The sequence below is a fragment of the Hordeum vulgare genome, chromosome 2H (genome assembly GCF_904849725.1).
Source record: "Hordeum vulgare subsp. vulgare chromosome 2H, MorexV3_pseudomolecules_assembly, whole genome shotgun sequence".
Lineage (NCBI taxonomy): Eukaryota > Viridiplantae > Streptophyta > Magnoliopsida > Poales > Poaceae > Hordeum > Hordeum vulgare.
This window is the reverse complement of record NC_058519.1, coordinates 63494342-63517331: the sequence shown is the minus strand read 5'-3', so window position 1 is coordinate 63517331 and position 22990 is coordinate 63494342. Positions and strand designations below refer to the sequence as shown.

Sequence of the window (22990 nt, the reverse complement as noted above, 5' to 3'; positions counted from 1 at the left end):
CCACATCTTGGAGGCCTGGAAAGAATGCCACAAGGGGAAGCATGGCACCGAGTTCTGCAGCCAGTCGGCGCAGGAGAGGTACAAGACCTTAAGAGAGGTCTTCCAGGAGGTGCACTGGCAGGACGCCGAACCCACGACCAAGCCACTTGATCCAGAGCTGCTTATCATTGCTGGTGAGGGGAAGGGCCATGGCCGCCACCTCCTTTGCAACGAGGCGATCACCACCTCCTCGCATCGCAAGCTCCACGAGATACGCGCGTCGAGCACAAGCTCAACTCCTTCCATACGGAGTCGCCCGACCGCCGCGTCACGTAAGATCACGCATCTCAAGATTAGCATCATAACCGTTCATTTATGCCCATGCCTCGAAATACCACCCTTGCAACCTATATGACTATAATGCATATTACAAGAATTATTGGAACAACAGGTTGCTGAAGAGGAGCAAAGGCGACACGTTGAGGAGCAAAGGCGCCAGACTGAGGAGGAGAAAAGAGAGAAGGAGAGCGCAAAAATGAACGAAAGTTTCAAGCTTCTTGAGAAAAAACTAGAGGTAGAAAATTCTCTAAATTTAGCCCCATTCATTATTTAGCGACGAACAATGCTAATGTGACTATACTATTATAGGTTCTTATGCAATCTCAAGGCGTTGGAAATGATGCCCCCTCCCCCCCCCCCCTCCTCCTCCTCCAGGAGCTTAACCCGATGGAAATGATGCCGCTCCTCTTCCTCAAGATGGTTGTATGAATATGTGAACCTCTATGTGATGTGCACATGTTTTGCAAGTTGTGAACTTTCACAAGTAGCGAACTTGCGTGTCATGTGTCCTAGTATGAAACATTCGCCTATATATGTGGAGTACTTTAAATTATGCCTATGTGTGATGTGTTACTTGATGAATTTCTAGGGAGCTAGGATCTCCCACATTCAATTATTATGATAACATTTACTGCACTGCACATATATAGAGAAATTGTAGTGTAGTTGTTTTCAATTGCAGGGATCAGATAAGAAAGAGCTTAAAAACAGAAGCAATGGGACACATTTTCGAGAGCTACACTCGGAAAAATACTTACTGCCGAGAGAGACTCCCGGAAAAGGGGTCGCCTGAACTAAAAGCAAGTGCATACATATATATCCAACAAATTCGGAGCCAAAAGCAAGTTCACGAGTGCAAATACGTAAACATAAACTCCATGAGCTCCACCGGTATGAACATAGCATGTAAGTGCATCAAGTTCGCATCCATGAGCTCCATCATTCACATTTTATTAAAGCATCGGAAAAATAATCACGAAACATATTTAATCAGAGTTATAAAAAGAATAACAAAGTGAGACAACAATAGAAAAGAAATAACATTTATCCCAATGTATACTAACCGTGCACAAGATATCATCAACACCAAAATAACGACGAACTAGACGAAGATTATTAGATTCTTCGTGCACCAAACCAAGTCTGACATACACCCTTTCTTACTCAATCATCGCGCTTCGTGCTGCACCAAAGCTGGGAGCAATGATCCTCTGCCTACTGCCTAGTTGGAAATCCTTTAGAGTCGGCATTGTTGTAACCGTTGACCTGTTCGCGACATTCCTCCCATGAATCGTACACTCCAGGAGACCTCCCTCTACACACAGCATACCACCTCATCTACCAATAGAAGAATATGATTTGAACAAGCATAACAGGAGAAGCAACAAAAGTTTAGAAGAGCACAAGCAAAACATAGGCAACATAAGCATAATGATTGATATATGAAAAAGCAACATCACAAGTTCTATTCAAGTTATACTCCGAGGTTACATCAACAAGTACATTCACTACACTTCTCCTAAAGTGGGGAGATCGGTAGCATACATTCATCTAGCATTCATCTAACATCTACCATAGAATCATCTAGCATTCATCTAACATCTAGCATTTCATCCAACATGTAGCATTCATCTAACATGCATCTAGCATTCATCTAACATTTCATCCAACATGTAGTATTCATAACATCTAGCAAACATCTAACCATCTAGCATTCATCTAACATTTCATCCAACATGTAGTATTCATAACATCTAGCAAACATCTAACCATCTAGCATTCATCCATATAACATTCATCCAAGCTCACCAAAAAATGAAGGCGCTGTCCGGAAGGGGGTGGGGCGCCGACAGGGAGGGGAGGGCGTCGGGCGGGGAGTGGGGCGTCGGGCGGGAGGGGGAGGGGAGGGTGCCGGTCGATGGAAAATGGAACCAAGTAAGAAAAGCTCGACGGGAAAGGAACTTAATTGTCCCGTAGACCTTTACCGAGAGTCTGTCGGTGCGGCTCCCAGTAAAGGTTAAACCATAAATCTAGGGTTCACATTTTGCCGAGGGTGGCTCTCGGTAAAGATAAAACCCTAGATCTAGGGTTCACCTTGTACTGAGGGTTTCTCTCGGTAAAGAGAAAACCATGGATCACGTTGAACCGAGGGCATTGTCGAGATCAGCTCTCGACATAGACATAGTCATATTATTTATTTTGAATATTTAGCAAATGATTTAAAACTTTTACCGATAAATGTGATCATTGGGACCACATGTCAGATGCAAAAATGTTTGTGTAACGTGTTTTTACCGAGGACGACATCGCTGCTCTCGGTATAATTAAATCAAGTAACGCGCCGTGAGTTCCCAACGGCCATGCCACGTGGCTTCTCTTTGCCGAGAGTGGCTCTCGAAGTCTGCCCAATTTGCTGTTTGGTGCGTGTTCGTCGTGAGCCACTGTCGATAAAGGTACGTAGTTACCGTAAATCCGTGTTTGTCGAGTGTGGTTTTCAACATATATTTGTTTATTGAGTGTCCGCAGTTTCACCCTCGGCGAAGAACGTGGGACCCGGGTAGTGACTGGAGCATTAAATGTGCATCATTCATAGAAAAATCCAAAATAGTAGTATGTACAATGCCCGATTTTCTCCTCTACTCCATCACCACGAGTTCCGCACACCGCAGCCCGCGCGCACCGCATAAAAAAGGGGTCAAGGCGGCTTACCCGCTACTATCTGCTAATCTCCAGTCCACATCGCTATATCTCTTTGATCGCCATGGGCACCAGACACCACAAAATTAACCGAGCTCATCTCCCCTCTCGCGCAGCGGGCTGCCATGTCTTCGACTCCGCTGCTCGGTACTACCTGCGAGCCCGCCGACGGCAAGGACGGCGAGGCGAGGCCCTGCTCGCCGGCGTGGTCAGGCCGCTTGATCGACACGGAAGAGGCATGGATGCAGCTGCAGTTCGCTGTGCCGATGGTCCTGACCAACATGTCCTACTACAGCATCCCGCTGGTGTCCGTGATGTTCTCCGGCCACCTCGGCAACGTCCACCTCGCCGGCGCCACGCTCGGCAACTCCTGGGCCACCGTCACCGGCTACGCCTTCGTCGTACGTATTCTGCTACCACACCCTCTTTTTTAAGGTGCTACCACACACTCATGAAGTACCATTAGATCGCGTATTAATTGCACCTCTTCTGATAGTTCCCTCATGATTTGTCGAAGCTCCATTAGATCGCGATTGCACCTCATGATTTGGGTGAAAATCGGACGTCCACACGAAATCAACTTGCACTGAATAGTGAATACTAGTTTTCTAGTCGACCGTTCGGCGGAGAGTGAAGAACGTGCGTAGACTTGAGGTGACATATGTGTACGGGTTAAGGCTACACACGTTGCAAGCTTGATGCGAGTGACCAGATCAGAAATTATCAACGCTCGTGCTAGATGGCGTGTTTGACCCCCAGGACGGATGGATGGAAGGATGACACGCCCGCGCCATTCCCGCGTCGTGTTTGACCCCCGCGCTTGATGGTGGAAGGATGAGGGACGATGGCACGCCCGCACCATATTTATTAGTTGCTGGCGCTGGCGTGGAAATAAGTTTATTAGGTCCTCTCTTGCATTCTGTCGATTTCATATCAAGCGCAAACATGCTAAGAGCATCTACAGCCGACCCCCATTTTATTGTAGACATCAGAAATGTCCGTCCGGTCAAAAAAAAATCAACTACACACCTTATTTCATTTCTATACGTTCGAATTGATCGGCACCTATTAAACGCACATCCGGATATCCCGCTTGGTCTCACCTGGAGCGAGCCAACCCTTGTTCATCCCTGATCTCCCTCCCATAAAGCGCACAACGATGCCGGCCACGGGCATGCTGACCGCCGTGTGCATAGTCGCGAGGGACGTGCAGGCCTGTTGGATGTCGTTGTAGCCGCGAGCGTACGGACACGCAGTCGGCGCGGGGGGAGCCTCCCACGTAGCCACGGTGCGTGCTACCTAGCTCGTAGCCACTAGCGGATCTAGTGGATGGACAGGATGGTTCATGGTCCACATGAGGTTTTCACATAACCTATACAGTATATCATAGAAGAAGAAGAAATAAAATAAAAAATTATTGAAGAATTGCACTGTTGGACACTGTTATATTCAGCTGGATCCGTCAGCGTAGAAAGCACGGGCCGGCGTGCGCGCGCACCCGCGGGCGGGCGAACGGGCGGTCGTACGCGCGCGCACAGCCGCGGTCGGGCGTGCGGGTGAGGGAGCAGCCGTGAGGGCCGCCGGGCTCGCGGGCGTGCGGGTGAGGGCGCGGCCGAGGCTGTCGGGCGCGGCAGCCGGGTGGGCGCAAGCAGCCCGGGTGCTAGCCCCCTGTGTTGCCGGCGTGCTGGCCCGTGCGTTTCGCTGCGTAGCATGTTTGGTTCACGACTAACTTTGTCACAACTAACTTTAGGCAAAATGTGGCTGTCATAAAAAGTGTGGCTAACAAAATGAACATCACAAATGTGATAAGATTTAGCAAAAAAATAAGTCTATGACATGTGGACCATATACCTATGAAAATGTGGCAAGCCACAAGTGTGGCAATGAACCAAACACATGCCTAAAATATTATGGCATGACTAAGGTTAGGTGTGGCAATCTTAGGCTGGGAACCAAAAAGCTCCTTAAGCCTCAGCGCGTTCCGCATACAAAGTGTTTGTTAAAATGACTGGAAATTGGGATGATTATTTGAAAAGTGTGGTTGTACACTCGGACAAATAAGGGTTTAGAACGGACGCCACAGGCGTTTAGGTGTTCAAATTAATAAGTCCTTGTTGTGGATGCTCTAACCTAAGTGCAACTCTAACCTATCCGAACACCGGACCGAAACCTTGTGAGTATAGTTTTCTCAAAGCAAGTTGTTATTTGTATAAGCCGAATACCGCATCGAATTTATGAGTTAACCGAATTTTGGGTATCTAGTTTTTCTTATCATTTTTTATTTTCATTTTAGTACACCAAAATTTAATGAAAAACTGAATTATCGGTTTATACCAAACGCCCAGTCCTAATCAGGCTAACCGCTCACCCCCTCATAGTTTCAGGCCGGCATACAAATGCCAGCGACCGACATACATGTCAGCGCATAAAAAACAGACAAAGTTATTGTCTAGCATCCCTAGTCCATGCCGTCACACACAAATAACATACAAAATGACGTATCTCGCGGTCGTGGCTCAATCATCTAGATCGAGCATCTCCTCCTTCTTCTTCTCGAACCAACTCGCCTCTTCAGGGACATCTTAGACAAGTCCACATTCATGAAAAAAAGTGCCACCTCTTTTGCTTTTTTGTTTGATTGATGGCCTCAATTTCGAACTTCTTCACTTGGATGGCCTCCATGTCGAGTTTCCTCCTCTTGATGGCCTCCTCCATGTTGAGCTTCTTTATTTGGATCTCCGTGTAGGCCTTCATTCGCTCCTCTTTTTCTTGGCGCTTTCTCTCATCCCTTGCCTCATTTTGGGTCATCACTCCTTGCGAAGTGTCTTGCAAGGTGAAAGATGTCGTGTCACGCTTCTCGATCACCTTAGAGTTGGTATTGCGCATCGGCCTCTTCACTCCATCTCCTTCCTCGGCCACGGACGCCTTTATTCCATTCTTCTTGAGAGCGACATATTGATCTTGAACTTGGAGCAATCTTCGATGAGCCTCCAACAATGGGTGAGGGTGAATGACTTATTCCCATGACGGACCTTGAGGGCTTCCAAACATTGGAATGCCCGCACAATCAAAGCAAAGGCGCAAAGTATATGAACCAACACATAATGCAACAAACATGAACATGGCATTGGAACAAAGAGACGGGAGTTCATAGCAAGTCGTTCACACCTAGGCCACTCACTGGACGGGCTTCAACACTTTCAAGTGCGACACAAAACTTGTTGCATTCTTGTTGAATGAACCCCCATCTCGTTTGCATTGAGTTGATGCCACACGTGCTTGCAATCTTGTAGGGAGGAAACTTCCTACGTTCATGAAAAGTTGTATTAACTCTACCCCCAAAAACGGCATCCTTTTGCTCGACGTCGGCCTTGGGATCTTGCCCTATTTCCTTCCAACTCTTGCAAATCAACATATCCACATCTTTGGTGTATAATCTGATGTGAATGCTTTGCTTCCTATTTTGTGTATTGGCTTTTTGGGCTGAGCTCATTAATAAAAACAAATGGCTCATCCTCGATGTCTACGCCATCTTATTCCTCTTCGCAATGGATGTCTTGATGCCATGAGTTGCCATGTTCGTCGGCCTCTTCTTCTTCGTCGTCATAGAAGTGGTCGACCCCATCTTGGTCGCGCCCGTCTTGTCCTTGGGTCTCAACAAAATTGAAGGCTTGGCCTTGGATCTCGTGTTGGAAGGCTTCGCCATGGTCCTCGTAGAGGACATCCTCCATGAAATTGGAGAAGTCGCGTCGTTTTTCGGGGCCATTGGATTGGGCATTTCGTCGAACAACTTGCGAGTTTGGGATAGTTGGTCGTAGGAATCCACCACGACTGCTTCCTTTGCATCCCGGCTGTCAAATGGCTAGTGCCACCCGGCCCAGGCATGATGTTGATCTCGATGACGGCTCGCTGGGCTGGCATGGCCGGTGCGGTCACGCTGCCGTCCGACGACATGGATTACCGGGTCGGAGCATGCGTCGGGCGAACACTGGTTGTACGCAGAGTTATGAGTTATTGAGGAGCTCAACGATTGACCCTGTGGAGCGGAAACGACCCACGAGCATGTGCTCACCACGGCCATGGCGACAGCCGAAAGAATGGTCGGTGCGGGTCGGCACAACCCTAGCATGAGGAGGATGTGCATTGTCGCTTGTTGAATGGCCTTAGCGAGGAGGTCCACATTTTCCTCAACAACGGCCTTATGTTCTGTGGCGGCAGCCTCGAGGGCATACTAGGCCCCGACTTTCCTCTCAAACACAATGGGTCGTCGGCTCTTCTCTTGGCCGACTCTCGATTGAACCACTCGACCTTCGTCGGTGTGAGCTCTAACCTCGACTTTGTTGTCTACTTCTTCTTCTTCGCCGGAGGGTTCTAGAAATGAGGGGAGGTGTGGCGTGTTGTGTCCCGAACGAGCGGGCCAGGGGAGGACAAGGGCGTGTGTCCCACCCGTCTATGCGCTATCCATTTGGATGCAAACGTGGCCCAAATTCGGGACGGAAATGGATCCATGACAGATAGAAAACGGACACGCATAGGTTTTTGGTCGCACGTTGGGCCGCAATTTGTGTTCGTTTCGATCCAAATGGACACGGTCGGGCAAAATCGAGTCGTGCATTAGGGTTGGCCTGAACCCAACACCGCATCCGTCCACATACTGGGGTACAAGTCCATGGACATCGACGAGGGGGTAGGTCATCCAACGCTATCCGCATACATTTCGAGCCGGATTTCAACAAATCGGACGATTTTCATTAAACATGATGAAATTTATCAAAGTTCTAATAGAAAATAACACAAATCATCCATATATGGTATGCAAATATGTCTATATAACAATAGTTCAAATTCAACAAGATTAAACACATGTTCAACAAGTTTTACATGGATAGATCAAATTCAACTACATCAGCACCAGTTACGTCACACGTTGTCCTACACATACTGTCCCATGAGCTTCACCTAATAATGCATGTGCGTGAATGATCTACCATGTGACTTGTAGTACATCACGTCAGTGCGTGCGGGCTACACAATGTGCACAACAACAATAAGTGACAATGAGTGAATGAATCAATCAACATGTATATCAAGAAGAAGTAATACTTATGATCTCCATGGTTGACGCATGCAATGTCCACATTGTCTCCAGGCGATCAACCGTGCCACAATAGTTTGTGATGGTGTTTTGTCTTGTGTATCGTCGATACGGTGAGGACTTGACAATGTGCTCATGGATGATGTGCATGTCATAGGCCGCAATGTGCTTTCGGTCATGAAACGAGCCATGCACACGCTACCAAACGCCCCCTTCTACTCCTGCTTACGAAGTCCGCTGATACGACCAACCATTCATCGCACAAGAACAAGTCCTCCTTCACCTAGTACCCTAACATCCTTACTCTAAAAATTGACATGAAGCTCGAAAATATGGTATTTGACTGAAGACTCTGGCATGGTGTCCGCCATGCATGGCATCGACAGGGGGTTGAGGGTACCTTAATGTGGACAAATCCTGGATGGACGATATCGTGGTACTACGAGAGTGGGCGCGTTGGTGGGGGCTGAGGACGCCGAGCAATGCCAGGGTGACGACCGAAGTGGTACAACGGCGGTGAAGGAGGGTGCATATGCAAAACAAGAAGGAAGCAAGGGTGGAATGGAAGAGAATGGGACCCGAAGGGTGGATTTGGGTGGGTCCGAGGTGTTAGAGTCCTATATCATGACGGTCCGGACTCCTGCAAAGCCCCCCAGTTTGATTCAAATTTACGGGAAAATGTGCATCTTGACCACCGAGTGGACCGATACAAGACCGAGTTGGACGGCAAAACACATTCGGACGGATGGTCCGCATAGATGCCCTAAGGATACTTTTTAGCACAGTGCAAACATACATGCTCATACATACGCACATACACTCACACTTATGATGCACACACGCACAACCTACCCCTATGAGCACGTTCGAAAGACTGGGTCATAATCGACGGGTACGTCTCCTCCCATTCCTCGCACATCGCCGAAAGTTCTAAAATAAATTCAGAAATAATGCGAGCATCAGTGTCAATTCTAACACTTGAACTCTGATTGGCTGGAGATAGCATTGTCCTTCTAACCATCTAGCCCCAGAATGGATCGCGATGCCCGCAACATATAGGATTAATTTCCTTTTTGATGGAAGCATGTTTGAAACAAAATATCACGTCACATAGGACATATATTTGAAATAAGTAAAAGTAGATTTCATGTACCACAGAAGAAAATTCTTCAATGAACACAAGTATAAATGTTTGTCAAGGAAGCGAACTAGTAACATACACGATTACTAACAATGTGGAAGAGCGAATTAGTTGCATTGGATGCAAAAGTGGAAGCACAAAATAATTGCAATGGCTGCAAATTTGAATAATGATGGTTGAATGTTTTGCTCCGTAAGGAAACAATCTGCCTAAAATTTGAAATGTCTATGAAGAATTAATTTTGGTTTTCCGGAAACTCAGCTAGATGAGTTCCAAATTTGGTCTCATTCACTTATATAGATGTCTGGTTGGTTCATTATGATTCGTGTGTCTCAATCGGCTGGTTGTAGTTTTTTTTTTTTTTCAAGTGAGTAGCAGTGACATATGCTAATGCGGGAGTTATTGTATAGAAAATCCTATTCGCGGCATAAACCGACAAGTTGTCGACCTTTTGCACAAGGACATCAACTCAGATATCTACTTAGGCCAGCCCGTTTAATCCCTTCCAGCGATCCTGGTTTTGGAAACCTTCTTAAGGTTTTCGGCCGAGTTTTTTCTGGTTCAGAAAACATCTAGAAGGTTTCTTAATCAGGTTTTTTTTTCCTTTTTTGTTTTATCCCTGTTTTTTTGTGTATTTTTCTTTACGTTTTTCTTTATTATGTTTCTTTTCTGCCTTGTTCCTTTTTTATTTTCTCTCATTTTCTTTTTCTTTTTCAAGTTATTTTTTTCCTTTTATATGTTTCTTCAAAAAACGAAAAAACGTGCTACTGGACTGGAATTTTATTTTTATTCTCTTTTTTCAAAACTTGTTCCCATTTTTGTAGAACTGTTTTTGTTTCAAAAAATGTTCGGGAATTTCTAAAATATTCTTATTTTAATATTTTGCTTCATAATTTCAAAACAAAATAGCATTTCAAAATGTTCTATCATTTTCAAAAGATCACAATTTTAAATTTTTATTCATGAATTCAAAAGATGTTCCTGTTCTTTTGAAATTTGTTCACAATTCGAAAAATTGTTCAAGGTTTCAAAATTTATTCAAAATTCGAAAAATGTTCATGGTTTCAAAACTTGTTCACAAATTTTAAATATGTTCACGGTTCCAATTTTTTGTTCGGAATTTGAAGAAATGTTCCATTTTCCATTTTTTTATAAATAATAAAAAACTTCGTACTTATAATTTCTTGTTCGAAATTTGACGAAATGTTCCATCTTTTTAGAATATTTGTTCAAAAATTAAAAATATGTTTGCGGTTTCAAAATTTGTTCAGAATTTCATAATTTGTTCATGTATTCAAAAAATATTACTGTTGTTGAATTCGTGTTCAGAAATTCAGAAAATGCTTGCACAATTTCAAAATAAACACTTTCAAAAAAAGTACAGTTTTTGCGAATTACCTTCACAAATTTTGTTCTTGTTTTCCCAAATCTTCACAAATTTTCAAAATATGTTTGAAGTTTCAAGTTTTGTTCACATTTCCTCAAAAATTATTTTTGTGTTTTCCAAATTGTGTTCAATTTTCAAAACTACATATGCTACGCTACATGTACAGAAAATAACACTCAAGGGGATACCCGCAATAGTAATTTCTTAAATATTGTAATGGTGCGTTATTGTTCACATGTAGCGACTTGTTCTTGTGGCTAGCAGCACTTGTGGTGGAAAGTGGTGTCCCGGGTTTGATTCCTCGTTGCCTCACTTCTGCTTTTTGCGAATTTGACCGATGCATATAGACCTCGATTGCCTCTCAGTGGGCCGGCCCAGTCGCACGCCTTCTCTCCGTCGTGCAGGTTATTCGCCATAAAATGCGGCACATAAAAGGTCCCTTGTTGTATCGCTAGGTTGTGATCGATGGCTGCTACTATTTGGGCCAGCCCATTAGGAGCTCGAGGGATAGGTTGTAATTTCAGACTTTCATTTTTTAACTTTTGTCACATTTTTGTTTTGTTATATGTCTTTAATTTTATGTATTAATTTTTATTATAAAAATTCAATTTTATGTGGCTTTTGTCTTTCCTTCCATTTGTATTTTTATTTCTCCTTTCTCATGTGGTTATTTTATTTTTGATTTGCTCCCATTTATATATATTTGTTACGTGTTGCTCTTGCTCTCATATGTTATCGGTTTTAAGTCTTAAGTCTGTGTCCAAACTGCAAGTTTTGAAATGGGATCACAACTACAAATTATGAAAAAGCGCAATGCAAGCTTCCGAATGGAATGGCAATCACAACGGCAAATTTCGAATAGGTGCAACGACAAGTTTCCAAATGTTGTTGAACTACAAGTTCTCAAATGGTGTCGTGGTCGCAAATTTCAAATGCAATATGGGTGCAATTGTAAGGTTTCAAATCAGAGCCGCAACTACATGCTTTTCTAGGGGGGTCGCAACTACAAGTTTTTCCAATGAGGTCGTAACTACAACTTTAAATGGGACCACAATTGCAACTTTTACAATTGAATCACAACTGCATGTTTTTCGATTGGCATCGCAACTGCAAGTGTTCAACACAGTTGCATGTCTTTCAAGAGGGGGGGGGGGTCGCAACCGAAAGCTTTTTCAATGAGGTCACAACTACAAGTTGTAAATGGGATCACAATTTGCAAGTTTTTCAAGTGAATCACAACTGCATGTTTTTAAATAGGGCCGTAACTACATGTTTTTCAAGGGGTTCGCAACTGCACGTTTTTTCAATGAGGTCGCAACAAGAAGTTTTAAATGGGATCACAATTTACAAGTTTCCGAGTTGAGTCGCAATTGCATGTTTTTCAAGTGGATTCGCAATTGCAAGTTTCAAGAGGCTCATAACTGCAAGTTTTTAAATGGAGTTGTAGCTGCAAGTTTTCAATTGGAGGGTGCCACAGCATGTTTTTCAAGGGGGGGTCACAATTGCATGTTTTTCATATAGGGTTGCAACTACAAGATTCAAATGAGATCGCAACTACAAGTTGTTTTTCAAGAGATGTCGCAACTGTAAGATTTTAAAGGGATCACAATTGCAAGTTTTTACAATAGGGACGCAACTGTTCGTTTTTAAAAAGGGTCGCAACTGCACGTCACACATTCCATGCACAATTGCGAGCACTTCAAAACATGTGCAACTAGTGTCGGGCATGTATTCTTTCTTTCTTCGAAAAAAGAATCATTCTACTCGCAAGGCATGCGACCCATGTGCAACTGTCGTGATGTGATGACGCAATACACACAAAATTTGATGCATGCTTGACTAAAAAAATAATATAAAAATACCATTTTGTAACTATCAGCATTCCTTCGCGCTATTTTTGTTTCAATATACATGTTGTTCTTTTTTATGATGAGTGAATCCTTTTGCCCAGGCCGGCTACATGGAACCATGCAAAAGCTAGAATCAAGTACTCCCTCCGTTCCTAAATATAAGTCTTTTAAGAAATTTTATTAGATGTCTACATACGGAACAAAATGATTAAATGTACACTCTAAAGTATGTTTATATACATCCGTACGTAGTCCACTAGTGAAAACTCTAGAAAGACTTATATTTAGGAACGGAGAGATAATTTTTTACTAAAAAGGAATAAATTATTACATCTTAGATATATAAGGCGCGGTACTTTTATTGGAAGATGTGTGTTTTCTAGTCGGAATGGTCATACGTAACCAGCCTTTCAACAAGGATGTTGGTTGATTCTTAAAAACAAAAACAAAATAACAAGGATGTTGATTTGATTCCCATTTTATGCGGTTGTCTTTTTCTATCTCTATAAGACATTTATTGGACCAGGTAAATGTGATAACGTGCATCAACAAACAATAGATGCAAGCCCAATAAAATGAAAGACCAGATGGCAACAGATAAGGAAGTGGTGGGCTGTGGCAACAAAAAGACCAACTACAAAATACGATGATGTCATGTGAATAAGATCAAACTAAATCTCAGCTAGATGAGTTTTAGCCACTTTCAATTAATTTTTTATATTTGTTTGTTGAAAGCAATGACGACGTACCAGAAAATGAAAATAGAGTTTTGAACGTATTTATTTATCGGAAGCATTAATTTCTATATATTTATTTTATGGCAGCAAATCATGACTTACCAAAAACAACAGAAAATGGAGTTCCGTCATTTCTGGGAAGCAGGTTTCAATTTGGAAAAATCATGCACGTTTCCCTGGCTCAATCGGACGCTCCAAAACATCCCGATCGTTGGTTATCAGTAGTATGATTCCGTTGTCGATGCCCCTTTTCTCCACCACCACGGGTTCCATGCGCCGCAGCCACCGCGGCGGCTCACCCGCTGCAGTCCACATCGCTAGCTAATCTCGTTGATCGCCATCGGCGCCACACACCACACACACCGCTCTTCTCCCATCTCGTCTCGTGCGGCGGGCCGGCATGTCTTCGGCTCCGCCGCCCGGTGCGTGCGAGCCCGCCAATGACGAGGGCGGCGAGGCGAGGCCCTGCTCGCCGGCGTGGTTACGCCGCTTGATCAACAAGGAGGAGGCATGGGCGCAGCTGCGGTTCGCGGTGCCGATGGTCCTGACTAAAGATGTCCTACTACAGCATCCCGCTGGTGTCCGTGATGTTCTCCGGCCACCTCGGCAACGTCCAGCTCGCCGGCGCCACGCTCGGCAACTCCTGGGCCACCGTCACCGGCTAGGCCTTCGTCGTACGTACTCTGCCTGCTACCACACGCTGTTGATTTGTCTGAGTTCAGTTAGATCGCAAATTATTAATTGCACACCTTCAGATGTTGTGTGATCGATACATCTCTTGTTCGATTAGTCGCCTTGGTAGTCGTGCCGAAGTTTTGAGATGGATTAAGCTGCCTGAAAGGGCTGAAAGTACAGCCGCGATGAAGATCAGCGAGGCTCGGGGTCAAGCTATGAACGCCACGAAAGTTGGAAACGATGCCGGAGCGGCGTTAGAGCATCTACGGTCACGGACAGCAAACTCGGACCCTCAAAAGTCTGCGGACGCATCTAGACTTGTTCATAGGCAGTGACCGATCACGTCTCATATGTTAGCTTTCATCGATGCGTCCTTCACATCCAAAACTTTAAACCCATGCAACGTTGCATATAAATTTCAATCAACCCATAGTTGATCGGATCATTATTTTATCGCTAGACAAAAGGACCATAGTTCATCGCGGACAGTGCAAATCTATATACACTATAAACTATTTTAACATAGATAATACATACTCCCTTCGTTCCTAAATATAAGTCTTTTAAGCGATTTCACTAAGGGACTACATACAGAGCAAAATGAGTGAATCTACACTCTAAAGTATGTCTATATACATCCGTATCTAGTCCTCTAGTGGAATCCTAAAAAGATTTATATTATGGAACGGAGGGAGTACATGAAATAGGAAAGGGTGAAGTTAATTACCATTTTCTTGCTGGCGCTTTCCGCTTTCAACCGTCGGCACGGTTGTGCCCCTCCTTCATGTAGGCGTCAGTGTGCGGCGTTGGAGGTGGAGTTGTCCGTCGGGTCGGAGTCCTCACGCGATCCTGCTCCTTTGCATGGCGGGCTGCCTTCGCCTTGGCTACCGCCTCCTTGTTGGCCTCGCGCTTTGACAATTCGATGGTGAGTCGGAGCGCCTTGGCATTCTTGCGAGGGAGGGGCCGCACATCTATCTTCGCCGTCATGAGAGAGCGGTGGAGGACCGATGCGAGGATCACGGGTCGGGGATCGACTGGCGCGCTCGCACGTGCCTAGAGCACGGTTGACGCCTCCCCCGCCACCCTCTCCCCCGCCCGCTGTCGCTTGCGGCGGGCTGCTCGTGCCTCTGACTCAAGTGTCCCCGTTCACGTCGGCGCTGGCGTGAGCATGAGGACTGAGCGGTGCTCACGTAACACTTTAGGAGCAGATGGAAACCACATTGCTGGCGGTGGGTGGCGTACCTCAAGGACATTGGGAGCGGAGTGGCGGAGCTCGCCATGGGTGGGACGGTCGACGAGGGACGGACGCTGAGGAAGAGGAACCGCTACTGCCGCCTTGTTCGAGCCATGACAGCCCCAGCACGATGCGCAGGGTGACCTCCTCCACATTGCCAAGCTCCGCATTGCGCAACAGACTCGCCACTCGTCGGAGCCACCAAATTCTCCATCGACGCCAGCGTCGCTGCCATTGTCGGTCATCGATTCAGATCGAGAGAATTGTAAGTGGAGTGGGCGAAGAGGAGAGTGAAATGGAGTGTGGATTGACTGTTGTCTCCAGGTGGTGGCATTTGTGGGACACGGGTGGCTAGGTTGGGCCAAGTCGACGTGACGATCACGCCCGAAGATGCTCTATATTTGGGTTGGATATGAGGGGTGTTGGATAGCCCGGGCATTTGGGATCTGTTTAAGACGCTCGGTTGGGTCGTATTTTTTTGACCGGTCAGTTACCAGGTCGTGTGCACTGGCATTTTAAGACAGTTCAAGGTGCTCGACTATAGATGCTCTTACTTTATAACTGTTGAGGGTGTGGGTTGTATTGCCGGCGTCAGAAAAAAGGATGGTGGAGCATCCCGTATTCCCTCTCCACGGCCACACTTCCCAAATCTCAATACTCAAATTCACGCAAATCCATGCATGACGATCATACAACATAAATTCATCATATATTCAAAGATACAAAAATAGTGTAGACTGAATAAATTATATATATGCCAAAATAAAATTTAATAGGTTAGACATAGATAAGCAGATAAGTGATACATGAATGAATCAATGACTTAAGTCTCGTGGTCATTGATCCTCTTTTTCATGCGGAGCAACTACTTCTTCCCTTCCTCATCCAAGAGGTTGATGTCCTGCAACATGATCTCTGACTCCTCCCTCTCTCTTGCAAGACACAACGTCTCCTTCTCGAGCTCAAGATCATAAATTGTCACTGTTTTCTCAAGCTCCCATTTGACAACCTTCTCTTTCTTCTCCAAGATCAATCTCTCACGGTCGAATTTCAGCTTCTCCCTTTGCACACCAATGAACATCTTATATCTTTTCTGCTTCTTCACCTCCTTAGCATAGTGAGTTTATGTCCAAGTGGCGGACATTTTCCTTGTCGCACCTTCACGCACCACCCTCTACTTCTCCCACTTGTTCCCCATCACTTGCTGGTTTTTTTTGGCACGGTTGGTTGTATGTTTGCCGCACCATTTTCTTCTTCTCCTTCCTCATCAATCGATCCAAGCTCGACCCATCATTTTACTTCATCTTCTTCGTGCCATTTTGAATATCCTTGAGCACGGTATGCCACTTGGTTTCCCATTCAATTTCAACCAACAATGCGAAAAAGTGAATGGCTTCTTCTCCACTTGATGGTACAAAGTTGTAGCGAAAGTTGCATTGGTTTGAACTCCGATGCCGCTTTGGTTCTGGCCTACAACTTGTTTGTAATAACCAATAAATTTGCTAATTCACGGCCCCTTGGATGGACGACCATCTATGTTGAAGTGATCACGGGACATTGTTTGTGCATATTGGATGTGGCTTCACGTAGTGTTTTGCTTATGGTAAAGTTTCCAAAAGAAATCCCTATATTTCTCATCTTTTTGCTTGGTACCACAAATCGAATTCATGCTAGTGTTGCACCAACTTTCACACAACAAAACATCCTCAAATTGTGTGAATGCCGAACCTCTAGGCTTCACAACTTTCTTCTTCTTTTTAGTGTGTGACGTTTTCCCAACTACAAACATCTTACGTCCTAAATTGCAAAGACTACTAGCCATTATTTATCATGTCATGCAATATCTGTTCCTACAATAGGCTTCGCAATTTAACTATTGTGCTACTAATACGATCCAACGATATGCGCAACAAAAGATAGCGGCGACGAAGGCAGCTATTAAATTGTGTTGCGTCCATGTCCTCGGCAGCGGCCGCCATGATCGCTTTCGGAGCTGCCTTCATCACCGCTATCTTCCCTACCTCCTCATGCTGCCTCCGACAACACTCATTCTGGGCAAGGTTATCCATCTTGCAAGGATCCGGCGCCAAACTGGGGACCCTAACTGATTTTGCTGAGGTATCATCAATGGACATGCTGGCGGATAGTATTAGCAGCCACGACATCAGCAAAGCCAGATGAGGACGGCGAGCAAGGGAGGGGGTCCTCCGGGCCTCTCCATATTCACTCCATATATTGGCCGGATATGGGAAGCGTCGGTCAGTCCGGACGCTTGGGCCAGATTTGCGTTGTCCGGTTGGGTGGCAATTTTGTGTCCGATCCCTGGCCGGGTCCAAGCGTTTGGGGGCGGATTTGAGGGCTTGGATTGTAGATGCTCTTATTGTGTTGTGTGAACATTCAGTACAATGTTGGATGTGTACATGCAAGTTCCGTGCAATGTGTGTGCAAGATATATAATATGTTAAATTGGGAGTTACGGTTTAGAAGATATGAGTATTTTAAAAAACATTTAATATATACTATGGATTTAATGTTAAAAGCATCATGGTATCTTATAAAATAGCATGACGGATTAAGAATATCTATTTCCTTTATTAATAGATATAGATTTATGATCTTGCGTACCAAGAAGAAAAAAGGACCACGGACGTCATACATCTGTCTATAAGTTAGTCAAAATATAATTGGAGCTCACTACCTAGCGGCGCCGCACGGCTGCCTTCCCGTGCGGCGGCGGCTCACTGACCACGACGCAAATTGCGTTTAAGCACATGTTTGGGAATTAAAAAATTATACAAGTACGGCTCTTGTACTGCTGCATGCATTGTACTGTTGCATGCATCTCAATGATGAAGCATTTTGGCAGCGCTTGCATGCAAAACATTTTCCAGTCCTAGTCAACATTTTATGCATATTTATTGTCAATTTTAAAAATATTTTATCTCATAAATTAATAATTTGATTGGAGATTCTCCTTCACCGTTAGGTTTGTCTCGACAAAACCTTCAAAATAAGATCCCATGTTGACATGTTTCGTTGATTCTTTTTCGTCGTTCCTAGTTGCCACATTTATGTCATCATAGTTGTCATCTTACGGATGTACAATTGTCATAAAAATTATACATAGTTACCGTGATAATAATTTTATACTTTTTAAGTATTGCAGTATTCTGTAAAGCTAAAAAATGATTATTAAAACACTAATAATAGACAAGCAAATGCTTGAACCAGCACAAGTATAATGAATCAAGTTTTTACTCATTCATGAACGTGATAACCAAGTTAATTTAATGTGGGAAGTATACAACAAATAATATGACAAGTAAGTCATAATAATCTGGTAAGTATCGACGAAAACAAAAGTTATCGAAACATATTAACATGGGATCTAGTTTTGAAGATCTCGTCGCGATAAAGTCAGTGGTGAAAGCGAATCATTAATTGAGATAACGGTTTGGAAGATAAATCTTTTTTAAAATGCAAATAGCTAGTATAACTCAGCAGCGTGTAAATGCATAAAGTAGATTCCTTCTTATACTCCTATTAAACTAACCAGTACTACATTATGCTAATTGGTAAATCGTCTCCGTACTTTTAAGATCTGACACATGCGCGCGGCCGCTGCACGGGAGAACATGTGTGCGTAGGAAGCCCATTAGATTTTCCCAACATAATTTTATAGAGTGTCTTGTAAGTTGTGCGTTTTATTTCTACTCATCCCCGTGTTCTTGAAGTTAAAATTGATTTGTTGTACAAGCATATATGGATACTACTTAATTACTCTTTATGCATGCATATTGTAATTTTAATCACGCTCGTATACATAAACTAACACTAGAAAGATCACTTACCTACATGATTTTAACTAACACTAGAAATACATGTTAGACATGACGGTCAGAAACTTGTGCAAATCTCCATATGTAATTAGAGACAAAACTGGAGTAAAACACAGTAAAAGAAGGTGACTTGCATGAAAAATAAATTCAGGCTACTTTGAATAGACAGTCCCAGTTCAACATTGTCGCATTGCACCTAATTCCTAACTCGCATGCAAAAAATGTTGAACATTCTCAGACCGGTATGAGCGGCGCCCTGGAGACGCTATGCGGGCAGGCCTACGGCGCCCAACTATACCGCATGCTAGGACTGTACCTGCAGTCGTCAGTCATCATGTCGGCGGCGGTGTCCGTGGTCATCGCCGTCCTGTGGCTGTTCACGGAGCCGCTGCTTCTGTGCCTGCATCAGGAACCCGAGGTGTCCCGCGCCGCCGCGGTGTTCATTCGGTACCAGATCCCCGGCCTGTTCGCCTTCTCCTTCCTTCAGTGCCTTCTGCGGTACCTGCAGACGCAGTCCGTCGTCATGCCGCTCGTCGTCTGCTCCGTGGTGCCGTTCGGGCTCCACGTCCCGCTGAACCACCTGCTGGTGAACGTGCTCGGGTTCGGCCTCACCGGCGCGTCTGCCGCCATCTCCATCACCTTCTGGTTCTCCTGCCTGATGCTGCTTGGGTACGTGATGTGGTCCAAGAAGTTGAGCGAGACGTGGAAGGGCTTCTCCGCCGACGCGTTCAAGTACGTGCTGCCGACGATCAAGCTCGCTGCGCCCTCGGCCATCATGGTTTGGTCAGTCCATATATATTATACTTCATACATAATATTATTATCAACCACGCGTGTACACACTTGTAGTTTCTCTATTGATTTTGAGTTTGTTGAGTGCATGCAGCTTGGAGTATTGGGCGTTTGAGCTTCTGGTTCTTATCGCCGGCTTGCTACCGAATTCCACAGTGAGCACATCATTGATCGCCATGTGGTACATTCATTCTTCAATACTGTCCGATGGGGCTTCAGAAGCATTGTTCCATCATGTTATCCGTATGCCATGACCCATGATTCGTTTACAAATCGACTTGAACCTGTAAATGCAGCTCGAGCACGGAGGCGATCGCCTACATGATCACCTACGGATTCAGTGCCGCTGTAAGGTATATGCACGATTCCATTTTTTCTCTTTGTAGCTGTGAGCACAGCCTGTTATTTCATTGTTTGAGACTTTTGCAGCACCCGGGTGTCCAATGAGATCGGAGCCGGGAACGTGGACATGGCGAAGAATGCGGTCGCGGTGACACTGAAGCTGTCGGTGTTCCTCGCTTTCTCCTTCATCCTGCTTCTGGGCATCGGCCACGGCCTTTGGGCGAGGCTCTTCACTGGGAGCGAGGTGATCGCGGCAGAATTCGCGGCCATCACCCCGCTCATGATGATTTCGATCGTGCTCGACTCCGCGCAGGGCGTGCTGTCAGGTGAGAAAGATCCATCAGCCAACTACATAAAGCAATCTTCAAGAATCACCTTCGTGCACTGCAGAGATAATTTCATACCACGGATACGAAATCATAGATCGGAATGGCGATGCTCGTGCTAAACAATTCCACAAATTGACGAATAAATTGGCGTGTGACAGGGGTGGCGAGGGGCTGCGGATGGCAGCACCTGGCGGCGCTAACGAACCTTGTGGCGTTCTACTTCATCGGCATGCCGTTGGCCATCCTCTTTGCCTTCAAGCTCAACTTCTACACCAAGGTAGTAATTAACTGAGAGCTCCCACACCCTTGCCATTGCGGAATGTGGGGTAGCGAGCAGCTCGAACTCCATTTTGAAATATAATGAGCTGGAGCAATGAACAGGTGTACCCTTTTTTTACAGGGTTTATGGTCGGGTCTGATCTGCGGGCTGACTTGCCAGACCAGCACGCTGGTGGTGATCACCGCCCGCACGAAATGGTCCAAGATCGTGGATGCGATGCGGCAAGAGAAGGACAACTATGTCGCTTGATCGTTAAATATCGTCCGTGGCTTGCACTTGTATGTACGGGGTTTTGTGAGATGTCCGCGGCGTGCGATGCTTTAACTGTTGTTTAGCTTTATGAGGTAAGCTATATCTCTTTTTGACCGTGTACTTCGAGGGAATTTATGCCTCAGGAAGAGCGAACATGTAATGACAGAGAGTAACCACGTGACATAAGTGGTAAGCAATACAAACAATTCAAAAAAAAAAATATACAGGAGAAACGTACATACCGGGACATGGATGTTCATATTTTCAAGGACGCAAATGTATCGTGGCCGTTGCTAACCTTGTCAACGCAACAAGTTGTTAGCGTTTATCTTGGATTAGTACGATGTTGGAGATCATCATACCCATGGTAACATGGGAGGGGAACTTTTACATCCTGGGTGTATATACATCCTATATGTAAAAGAAATTTAACAATTCAATAACAAGTTCAAAAATTCTGAAAATATTTTTGAAATAAACTTGACCTTTCATTATACTTGTAAGAAAAAATGCACAAAAAGAAAATCTTGTTTTGCTCTGTTGGATTACAGAGAAAATTTATTATATTTTCATCACAAAAAAATCCAGAAAATGTATTATATTTTCAAAGAGGAAAAAGTGATTGCTTATTTCTTTTTCTTTTTCTTTTTGAGGAAATGGTTTATTATTTCGCATATGACTGGCGAAGATGTCCAACGTAAAGGACACATGAAGATATCTGTTGTAGATTCTTATGAAATATATTGTGAGATCATACAAAGTGAATCCACAGAAAATGGAAATTATAATCACATCAATAATCTAGTTGACGAGCTGAATGACCTTTGGAAGGACATGTCGGTTTCACTGGCATGTTGGAAGGTATTTGTCTAATAAACTTCGCAAATGTCTTTATTTATCTTCCCTTTCTTTGTTCCTTTTATCAATTTAGATCTCAATAAATGATGGATTACCTCAGTGCCTAGCTCCCTTGATAAGGGTTTTGATGCCTGCGGTAATGAAATGGTTCTCAGCAAATAGTCCCTATGCATACAATATTTGTAGTACATACTAGTCGAGCCCTATTTCTTCTTCTACTTGGTGTATCAAAACAAAAATAATGTAAATGTTGTCTCCACAAAATGCCCGAGGTCAGTTATGTGACCCGACTTTGCATTTTATTACTCAGCACACGATCTTACTGGTTGCCTGGAAACAGCCAGTTTTGTATTTGCATCCAATCCTTTTTCGCTTTCAAACACATATTCTGATGCCCTACCATCATCATACTACTGGTTTTCTTAGTTGTGTCCCTTCACACATTTGCTTTGTGTTGTTGTCTATCATTACTTGCCTTTCGATGAGCCTGGCCGACATCGTTTATCTTACCAGACAATGGAAGTGATCACACGATTCTAAAAAAAAAAAGGAAGTGATCACACTATTGTTCTATCGAAGAAGATTAGTTCTGAAGTAGTGAATGATTGACTGATTGTTACCATGACTTCTTGATGAAAGATGATTCGGGCATTGTGTGAGGTGTTTGTTGTTTGACCCAGCAACACACTGATAATATTTTTGAGTTGCAGTGGAAAAACGTAGGGATAACTGCATTTGTGCCCTAGTTGTGTCACACTCGACTGATTTGCCCCTAATTTTTCAATAATTGTGGTTTTGCCCAGCTCACTTCACTCGTCTTGTGTTTTTGCGCTTCCGTCACGGTTCCGTCCAGTTAACAGTCGCCATGTGGCGAACCATGACTGGACGGAACCGTGACGTAAGCGCAAAAACACAAGGCGAGTGAAGTGAGCTGGGCAAAACCGCAATTATTGAAAAATTAGGGGCAAATCAGTCGAGTGTGACCCAACTAGGGGCACAAATGCAATTATCCCAAAAAGGTATGGAGTTTCTGATTCAAATCGGTCCAACTTACTGTCTTGAATACTATAGAGCTAATTGGTTGTGTGCATCCTTGTGATGCAAGAGGCCGGGGTAATCCCCTTTCCGAAAGAAAAAAAAGATAATTACTGAAAGATTCAAAGT

The 22990-nt window shown here is 44.4% G+C and overlaps 1 protein-coding gene across 2 annotated transcripts; it reads left to right on the top strand.

The window, feature by feature from the left end:
- The first annotated feature begins 3018 nt into the window (after positions 1-3018).
- Positions 3019-21205, top strand: LOC123425008 (protein DETOXIFICATION 19-like). 2 transcript variants are annotated; one of them, XM_045108680.1, is made up of 7 exons: positions 3019-3416; positions 19212-19756; positions 19860-19946; positions 20062-20118; positions 20195-20433; positions 20595-20713; positions 20837-21205. In XM_045108680.1, exons 1-7 carry the CDS (start codon positions 3141-3143, stop codon positions 20963-20965), a joined length of 1452 nt encoding a protein of 483 aa, XP_044964615.1. In that variant the 5' UTR covers positions 3019-3140; the 3' UTR covers positions 20966-21205. The 2 variants fall into 2 exon arrangements, with proteins under 2 accessions (XP_044964615.1, XP_044964616.1); XM_045108681.1 differs by lacking the exon at positions 3019-3416 and adding an exon at positions 13474-13899.
- Positions 21206-22990: the final 1785 nt, after the last annotated feature.

Bases quoted from the DNA above. Each gene is read 5' to 3' on its own strand.
- LOC123425008 (XM_045108680.1), top strand. From the start codon at position 3,141: ATGTCTTCGACTCCGCTGCTCGGTACTACCTGCGAGCCCGCCGACGGC. The intron at 19,757-19,859 runs GTCAGTCCATAT...GAGTGCATGCAG, and splicing joins CCCTCGGCCATCATGGTTTG to CTTGGAGTATTGGGCGTTTG. The intron at 20,434-20,594 runs GTGAGAAAGATC...GGCGTGTGACAG, and splicing joins CGCGCAGGGCGTGCTGTCAG to GGGTGGCGAGGGGCTGCGGA.